Source organism: Myotis brandtii, unplaced genomic scaffold (genome assembly GCF_000412655.1).
Source record: "Myotis brandtii unplaced genomic scaffold, ASM41265v1 scaffold83, whole genome shotgun sequence".
Classification (NCBI taxonomy): domain Eukaryota; kingdom Metazoa; phylum Chordata; class Mammalia; order Chiroptera; family Vespertilionidae; genus Myotis; species Myotis brandtii.
In genome coordinates this window covers 219,844-229,635 of record NW_005371371.1, presented here as the reverse complement: position 1 = coordinate 229,635, position 9,792 = coordinate 219,844, and the positions used below count along the sequence as shown (strand labels likewise).

General features: G+C 37.8%; 1 protein-coding gene and 1 long non-coding RNA gene across 4 annotated transcripts in view; both read left to right on the top strand.

Annotated features, from left to right (window-relative positions):
• The first annotated feature begins 27 nt into the window (after positions 1-27).
• The window catches only part of LOC106724452, a 59,614-nt gene continuing 49,849 nt past the window's right edge, over positions 28-9,792 (top strand). Inside the window, exon 1 of the long non-coding RNA XR_001360253.1 lies at positions 28-800. This is a non-coding gene — a long non-coding RNA (uncharacterized LOC106724452). The remainder of the gene's footprint in view (positions 801-9,792) is intronic.
• Positions 728-9,792, top strand: part of CUL4A (cullin 4A) — a 58,410-nt gene continuing 49,345 nt past the window's right edge. For 2 of the 3 annotated variants that reach the window (XM_014531933.1, XM_014531934.1), the window contains exon 1: positions 1,997-2,062. In XM_014531933.1, the coding sequence (XP_014387419.1) occupies positions 2,012-2,062 (51 nt within the window). In that variant the 5' untranslated portion in view covers positions 1,997-2,011. Of the gene's footprint in view, positions 842-1,996; positions 2,063-9,792 lie in introns of those variants that run through there. The other variant, XM_014531935.1, reaches the window with a different exon arrangement.

Genomic DNA, 9,792 nt, shown 5'->3' with positions numbered 1-9,792 from the left:
CGCGGGCCTGGGCCTCCCCCCCTGCCGGCTGGACCTGCGGCGCGGGCTGTGGGCCGAGCTTCCTGGGAGCCGCCTCCCAGATGGAATAAATGAGGCCAAATAACCCAGCTCTCGATTCGCATGGCCGAGCGAGAACGAGGAGCAGCCGCTGGAGCCCTTCGGGATGTAATTCTCATTACTTCCTCCGCTTTGCACCGGCCCTGTCACTGGTCCTCTCTCAAAGCCTGCGTCTTGGGTGCAGATGTCGTCATTCTAAGCTTCGTCTTCGCTTCCCAACTTTGAGTACTTGAAAGCAACTTTACGTGTTGTGCAGAGTTTAACTCTTACACGTTTCTACATGTATAAAGTCAACTTAAGTAAAAAGACTTGCATCCAGGGACGGGCAAAAGTAGGTTCACAGATAAATAACACAATAACAAATACAATAGTTGATAATTAGTCATACAAGAATCGGTTGTTTTTTGCATACTCACAACCGGAAACCTACTTTGCCCACCTTGTGTTTTCTGTGTATTTACCCTAAATATTAATATGAAGTGTATTTAGCAAAACGAATGTACTGTGGTTGCAGAGTCTGTAATGTAACACATTTATAAATACAATACTTTGTATGAGAAAAAAGCTAATTTCTGTGTTTCTTAAAGTACGTTTTTGTAGACCATTTTTGGAAAGATGTGTGACTGTTAGCATGAATTTCATTCACCACTGACTATCTGGATTTACAGACAGACCCAAGTTGCCTGATAACTACACTCAGGACACCTGGCAGAAGCTTCATGAGGCAGTGAAAGCCATACAAGGTAGTACCTCCATCAGATACAACCTGGAAGAGCTCTACCAGGTAAGGCTCCACCAATGACAACAAAGCTGAGCTTATTAGAGTCCTGGAATTTTCTTAGATGGGGAGAACTGTAAGACATGATGATGCCAGCCTCCTGTCTTTCACTTACCTGGTGTTTATAGTTGTCTAAACAAACACAGCTACCCAACTCCAGTGAAATGTGATGCAGATTTGGATTGTGTGGTCCTGGTATTGTTTCTGAGTCAACAGTGAAGGAAATAATAGAAATGCATTATTTACCTCCAACAAGAACAGTAGAAATCCTATGACAGCATGTCCTAGATCAATGAATGTTCTCATTTTTTGGTGGTGGTGAGATTTTTTATCTTATTTTCAGGCTTAAGCTCCTAGAAAGATATTTAAAGTTATCCCATTACAGGAGAGAGATGTGTTTTTAAGAGCCACGTGACTTAACATTTTCCAAATATGCAGCAAATTAATGTTATAATTCTATTATGTTATATAGAAGACTCTTATTATAGCTTCACTTGTTAATAGATTTTCCCCCCTACTTCATTGTGTTTTGTGATTACTTGCTGATATTAAAACATGCAAATAAATTTTGTTACATTTTAAAGTAATGCTGTTCTATTTCTAACATAAGAAAAATGATGGAAAGTAATTTTACTATTTGGATATTTACAAGTAGGCTGGTTTTTCTGATACTGTATCTTGTTTTTAAAGAATAACATTTGTTAAGTAGTCTAATATCTACATTTTGGGTAGCAATATGATATCACAATTCCTATTAAGAGGCATGAATTTTAAAAGTTTTTGTTTACACAACTGATTATAAAAAAATAAGAAAACCACAAAAAAGTGCCAAGAAGAAAATTAAAACTACCCATGTTCCCGCCACCCAAAGAAGATTACTTTTGACAGTTTGATGGTTCCTTCTTTGTCTTAAATTTGTGTGAGATTATTATATGCTTTAGTTAACTTTTTAAATGTATATTTTCATATACTATGTACTTCAGTGAGTGTTAACAAATGTATACAATTGTATAACCACCACCACAATCACAAGATAGACAATTTCCATCCCTCCAAAAAGTTTCCTGAGGCCCCTTTGCATTCAGTCCTCTTCCCTGATTTCCAGTCCTTGGCAATCACTGATTTGCTTTCTGTCCGTATATTTTGCCATTTCTAGAATCTCATCTAACTGGAACCATGAATTTCGCAATCTTTTATACCTGGCTTCTTTCACTTAGGATGATGCGGGTGAGATTCATGGATACTGTGGCAGTAAATTGTTTCTTTGTTGCTGTGTGGTAGGGATACCACAAAGATTACCCTTTCACCAGCTAATGCTCATTTGGGTTTCCAATTTTTGGTTATTATGAATAAAGCTGTTGTGAACATTAATGAATAAGTTGTTGTGTGAACATATTCTCATTCCCCTTGGGTAAATATCTATAAGTTGTCAGAGTAATGTGGAAAGTGTATATATAACTTTATAAGACATTTCCTATTTTTCAAAATGGCTATAGCATTTTGCATATTTAGCAGCAGTGTATGAGAGTTCAAGTTGTTCCACATCCTTGCCAACATTTGGTATTGTCTTTCTTTTCCATTTTAGCTATTCCAGTGGGTATGTAGTACAATTTCATCGTGATTTAAATTTGTATTTCCCTAGTGATACTAAACATCTTTTTAGGTGACCATTCGCATTCTCTATACCTTCTTTAAATAAAGTTTGTGTTCAGATCTTTTGCTCATATTTTATGGGGTTGCTTATTTTGTATGAGTTTGTTATATGTTCTGTTTGAGTTTATTATGTATTCTCGGTACAAGTCCTATACTGGATATTTGCCTTGCAAATAGTGCAGCTTGTCCTTTTTTTTTGTACAAGTCTATAATACATCATCTGTATATTGCATTGCATGTTTACCACTCAAAGTCAAATATCCTTCTGTCACCATATATTTGACCCCCTTTACCATTCACTACCCTTCTGCTCCCCCCACACACAACTTTTCCTTTGATTTTCTCAATTATGTCTTTCAGAAAACAAGTTTTAAATTTTGAAGAAGTCTATGTATTAGTTTTGTCTTTTATGGATTGTGCTTTTAGTATCGATCTTAGAAACTTTGCCTAAACTATAAGATCATAAAGATTTTATCTTGTATTTCTTTCTAGACATTTTAGGAATTTAGGTTTTACATTTAGGTCTATAATCTGTTTTGGGTGAGTTTTTGTATGTGTTGTGAGTTATAAATCTAAATTAAATGTCTTCCCTGTTCAGGGGTGGGGAATGTCCAACCTGAGGGCCATGTAAGACCCACAAAATAATTTGGTCTGGCCCTCCCAAGGCATTAGGGGTAAGTTAATGAAATATTTGACCAAATATAGCAGGCTAATTTTTAAGTTGAGAATTTTGTATGGCCTGAGAATGATGTTATAAATATCCAAATGGCTCTTGGCAAAAAAAAGGTTCCCCACCCCTGCTATTGAAGAGTCCTTTCCCCCATTGAACTGCCTTTGCTCCTTTGTCAAAAATCATTGTCGATGTATGTTTGGGTATAATGAGTCTCAAAATTAGGAACGTTGGCCCTCCAAATTTATCCTTTTTCAAAGTTGTTTTGATTATTCCAGATCTCTTGTATTTCCATATGAATTTTAGAATCTGTTCATCAATTTCTACCATAAAGCCTACTAGAATTTTGATTGGGTATATGTTGATTTATAGATATGCGTGGGAAGAATTGATTCTGATGTCTTGACAATGCGGAGTCTGCCAATTGGTCACAACGGACAGCTCTCTATTTAGGTCTTCCTTAATTTCAGCAATGTTTTCTAGTTGCAGTGTACAGGTCTTGTATATCTTACGTGAAATTGATTCCTTATTTTATGTATTTAATGTGTTATAAATGGTGGCATGATTTCAATTTCTGGTTCTTGCTAGTATGTAGAAATACAAATGATTTTTATATATTGATCTTGTATACTGCTATCTTGCTAACCTTACTTATAGCTAGTAATTTTTTGTAGATCTCATCAGATTTTTTACATAGACAATCATGTCATCTGTAAATAGAGATAGTTTTACTTCTTCCTAATCTGCGTACCTTTTATTTCCTTTTCTTGCCTCATGGCACCATTTAGAACCTCTAGTATGGTTAAGAGAATTGGAAAAAAGCAGACATCCCTGTCTTGTTCCTGATCTTAGGAGGAAAGTGTTCAGTCTTTCATCAGTGAGTATGTTAACTGTGGGTTTTTTAAAATAGCCATTATTAGGTTGAAGAAGGTCCTTTCTATTCCTAGTTTGCTGAGAATTTTTATCAGAAATACATGTTGGAGATTGACAAATTCTGCAACTATTGAGGTGTTCAGATAATTTTTGTTGTTTTTTTTCATTTATGACGTTATTGATTTTTTTAAATTTAAATCTTTATTGTTTAAAGTATTACATGAGTCTCCTTGATTGACCTCTCCCCAGCCACTCCCACCCCCCAGCACATGCCCTCGCCTCCCTACTGTGTCCATTGGTTATGCTCATATACATTATTGATTTTTCAAATGTTAAACCAATCTTGTATTCCTGGGATAAATCCTACTTGGTCATGAGGTATTATCATTTTCATGTATTGTTGGATTCAGTTTGCTAACATTTTGTTAATTTTTGCATCTGTGATACCAAAGGATATTGGTGTGTTGTTTTCTATTCTTATAATGTCTTTAGTTTTGATATCAGAGTAATGCTGGCCTCATAAATGAGTTGGAAATGGTCCCTCCTTTTGATTTTCTAGAATAATTTTATAGAATTGGAGTTATTTCTTCCTTAAATATTTGAGAGAATTTCCCAGTGAAGCCATCTTGGCTTTCTTTGTGGAAAGATTTTAAACTACAAATTTCTTCAGTAGATAATAGAACTACTTAGGTTATCCATTTCTTCAAGTTCATTAAGCTTCTGCAGTGTCTAATCTGCTATTAATATCATTTGGTGTAATTTTCAAGTCATGAGTTGTTTTACTCTTTAGGTGTTCAATTTGAGACATTATAGTATCTTTTCTGTCTCTACTTAACTTTTGAACACATAGAATATAATTGTAATACCTGTTTTATAGAATTCCTGGCCTGCAATTCTGTCATCTCTGTCAATTCTGGTTGCTTTTGACAGATTGAATTTCTCCCCTATAAGGGTTGTATTTTCCTTTGCATGTCTGATCATCTTTGATTGGGTATCTGACATTGTGAATTTTGACTCCTGTGGTATTTTTGTATTCCTATAAATGTTTTCCAGCTTTGTTCCAAACATAAATTATTGGAAACTGTTAGATCTTTTAAAGTTTTGCTTTTAAGATTTGTTAGGTAAGACTAGAGCAGTATTTTGTCTAGGGCTAACTGCCCCTACTACTGAGGCAAAACCTTCCTGAATATACCCACTGTCCTGTGGTTTTCTAATCTGGCTAATGGGAAGGTGCCATTCCAGGCCCTGTGTGAGCACCAGACACTATTGTCTAAACTTTTTTGGTGGTTCTTTCTCTGGCCTCAGCTATTTTCCTCACACATTTGTGCTTGTCAGTGCTCTGCTGAATACCCTTGAGGTCTCTTTGCACATATCCAAGCTCCACTCTGGCTGCATCTCTCCCCTCTGGGCTTCGTCTTGCTGACTTGATCCTCAGCTCAGGGCACCTGCTCCGCAGCCTGGAAACTCTAGATCATTGGTTCTCAACCTTCCTAATGCCGCGACCCTTTAATACAGTTCCTCATGTTGTGGTGACCCCCAATTTCATTGTTACAAATTGAACATAATTAAAGAATAGTGATTAATCACAAAAATAATATGTAATTATATATGTGTTTTCCGATGGTCTTAGGCGACCCCTGTGAAAGGGTCGTTCGACCCCCAAAGGGGTCATGACCCACAGGTTGAGAACCGCTGCACTAGGTGCAGAAAGCAAGAGAGCAGTTGGGGTTTGTTTGTTTCCCGTCTTCCAGAGTTCACTGTCTTTCATAGCCCAATGTGCACTGCTTTGAAAAATTGCTGTTTCGTATATTTTGTGGGTTGGTGGGTTTTTTTGTTTGTTTGATTGATTGGTTGGTTGGTTATTTCAGGCAGAAGGGTTAGTCTGGTTTCTTCTTAAAATTAATATGTTTTTTTATTATTATTATTGATTTCACAGAGAAAGGGAGGGGGAGAGAGAGATAGAAACATCAATGATGAGAATCATTGATCCGCTGCCTCCTACACACCCCCCTGCTGGGGATGGAGCCCGCAACTTGGATATGTGACCTGACCTGGAATCAAACCTTGACCTCCTTGACCTAGTTCATAGATCAGTGTTCAACCACTGAACCACACTGACCGGGCTAGTTTCTTTACTTCATCTTTACCAGAAGTAAGAGTCTTACCAGTGTCTAAACGCTCATAGGTTTTTAATTTAATAAAATATTATATCTTAGAGCGAGGGCTTATTATTCCTCCTTTCCTGGAGATTTGATTGTCTGGTATCACTTTCCTAGTAGAGGGACTTTGCCATACCTTTTACCCAGTGATATGTCTTATAATAGTCACCGTACATAGTATCATAAGTAGTGCTTTCAGATGCCCTAAGTGTCCATGTGTGTGACTTGTGATCCTCAGGACTGAGAATGCTTACCCCAAATGGCATCACACATTCCAGGGAATATCGCAGGAGGGCCCATGTGGGGATCAGTTGATCACGTTATGGAGGGGCGTGTGCATAGCAGGCTCCTGATCACTCACAGAGAAGTACTATTTTTACAGTGAGCTGCTCAGATCTTATGGAAGCAAATGGGTTAGAAATAGTAAGTGATGTCATTGTGAAATTATTGACCACTTGCATTATTCTGATCTCTGATAAAGTAGTCAGACAATGCATCTGCCCTGGTGTTTCAAAATAAAGTCTTAATTTTTTGCTGAGTTGGTGGGGTATATATTTTGTCAAAGACTCTTACGTGAAAGTAACAATTCTCACCAAAGTTTCATTTTTGTTTTTTTAAGGAAGTTTTCAGGATGATTTTCAGGATGCAGAATCTCTTATGTTTTGATGTTGAATAGTTTCCTCAAAGTGAGGTCTAGTATCTCCTTGTCAAGGTCTCTTACCTGCCTGTCAGGGCATCCTCTCCCTCATACAGACACTTTAGGGCCTTCCTAGAAAGAAATAATTACAGTGTGTCTGTTGAAGCTTGCCTATTGTTTGTTTGTTATTTTATTCTTGTCTGGTAAAGGAGATTCAAAGTCTGATGATGAAAAAGTCGTAAACGCACACAACACCCATATTAATTTTCCTTCTGTAATACGAGGAGGAGAATATTTTGAATGTGGAGACCTTTTCTGTCTGTTTTGGAAGACTTGAGTTTAAATTTGTAATCACTACTTGCTGAAGAAAGTATATTTGTGTGTCTTATGTATGTTTTTCTTTTTTATTGATTTCAGAGAGGAAGGGAGAGGGAGAGAAAGATCAATGATGAGAGAGAATCATTGATCGGCTGCCTCCTGCATGCCCCCTACTGGGGATCGAGCCCACAACCCTGGCATGTGCCCTTGACTGGAATCGAACCCAGGACCTTTCATTCTGCAGGCTGACTCTCTATCCACTGAGCCAAACTAGCCAGGGCTGTCTGTATGTTTTAGCCCTACTTGTCGGCTTAATGAGACAACAGAAAACTGAAGATTACATTTTTAAGAAGGGTTTCAGAGGAAGGATACATGTTGATTTCAGACTAGTTTTGTTTGTTTTAATATGGAACGCTTCATGAATTTGCGTGTCATCCTTGTTCAGGGGCCATGCTAATCTCTATATTGTTCCAATTTTAGTATATGTGCTTCCAAAGTGAGCAAGATTTCAGACTAGTTTTGATGCACAAAAACAAACCCTTTGCAGAGGACTGGCAGTTATGGAAAAGCCATGCTATTTATCTTGAGTCACAGGATAATATTTCTATGAAATCCTCCTACCTGTTGATAAGTTAATGATAGATAATGAAGTAGAGTTAGGTATTCAATGTATTAATAGGATTGCTAAAATTGATTAGAAAAAGTGAAAATGCCCAGCCTAGAAAATGGTCAACTGCACATCTACTGTGCAATCAGTGTTGGTAAACACAGCCAATAGACTGTCCCTGGTTTTCCTCAAAGCTCTCATTCTATGAGACTTCCCTCTCAAAATGTATCCCCTCACTCATATTTTAATCCTGATTTAGTTTTTACATTGTTAACTCATTTCTTAGAGGTAGGAAGCTGGAGGGGTAGAGCCCTTTAACACCTTCTCCTTGTGTGGCACGCTGGTAACTTAATAGGCCTGCTTTTGAGTCGGGTCCATCTTCACAACTGTTTATTGCTTAGCAAGGAACCATTGCTGTGGAGGGAAATTGTCCAATTCTGAACTACTCACATCACTAAGAACACTGTACTGGCCTGTTAACTGTGAAATGAAGAGTGTGAGTTTTGCCTTGTGCTCCAGCCAGTATATCTTTCGTTATGATAACGACCAGGGGTGTGGTTTCCCCAGGGACAAGTGTTGTTTTTAATTTTTCCCCTTGCTCTACATAAATAACTCTTATACTTATCTGCTATTTCTCTTTATGGTTTTTCACTCCTTACCTGTGATATGTTTCACTCCTTTTTCTCTCTTGTCTCAACTTTATAGCCCTAAAAATCTTTACATAAAACAATCTTCCAGAGTTGGTACACCCTAATTTCATAGTTCTTTTTACCCCAACGCTCACTTTAATATCCTGTTTTGGTATTCCACACTTGAGGGGAAGCATTTTGTTTTAGCAGTAATGAGTGCACTTGGGAGTTAGGGTTTGACACTACAAATAGACAAGCAGTGGACATTGATGTGCTTGTCTGTTTTGCTTTAATACACTGGTCTGTCCTAATACAATCAGCCATCTGAAGAACTCGGGCGCAGTGACATGACAGACCTGATTAGAGACCAGCTGTGATGTAAAAATTCAGACAGGCACAGTTTTCCCACTTGGCTAAGTTGATACAAGAAAAACATCTTTATCCTAATACAAGTAGGCCCCAATTGCTACTGCTTCCCTACCTCCAGTTACTGGATTAAATTCTTTTCTCTACGATGGCTCTTTAAAAAGTGAACAGCAGCAGCACCCAAATATGAAACACACAATACAGGTCAGATTCAGTACTCTGTATACCTAGAGAAAGCATCTAAACCTCAGAACATGACTAAATCTCCAAAACTAGTTTTAGGAAGGGGGGATTCCTGGGTTGTGCTGCTCCTTATAACTACAGAAAAGTTTGCCACAATCCCTGCCAGTGTGGGTAGAGAGCAGGGCTGCCCTCTCTCTTCTAAGGTAATGAGATGCCTGTAACATGAAGACACTAGCGGTGACTCAGCAAAAGACATGGAGAAATGACGGCACCCACAGCAAACCTGGGTCACCTCAGGGTTTGGCTAGTTGTTTTACGAGGTCTCCAGATTCTCAATTTTAAAAAGAAATAAATCTCAGGTGCTTCATGTTAAATAGTACGTGCCAAATAAGACTCAGTTTGTTTGTTTTTGAGTATTATATCTTGTTATTGAGAATTAAATCCAAACGAGAGAAATTAATATATATTGAAGTAGTATATCTCTTAAACCTATCATTTTCATTTCATAAGTAAAATGTGTAATGAGGTATATAAAATTATGAAAGACTTCATTAGTGCTGCTAAGTTAATATACTTGGAAAAAGACTTAGAATATATTATAAACTTTTAACCAAAACTCACAATCTACACTAATAAAAGAGAAACATGGTAATTGGCGTACGACCGCTACCCTTCCCATTGGCTAATCAGGGAGATATGCAAATTAACTGACAGCCAAGATGGCGGCCGGCAGCCAGGCAGCTTGAAACTAACATGAGGCTTGCTTCCTTCAGTGACGGAGGAAACCAACGTTCCCCGCCTGCCTTGCAGGCCTCTGAGCCTGCAGTTTGAACATTGTAACAAACATAGAAGCTAAAAAAAA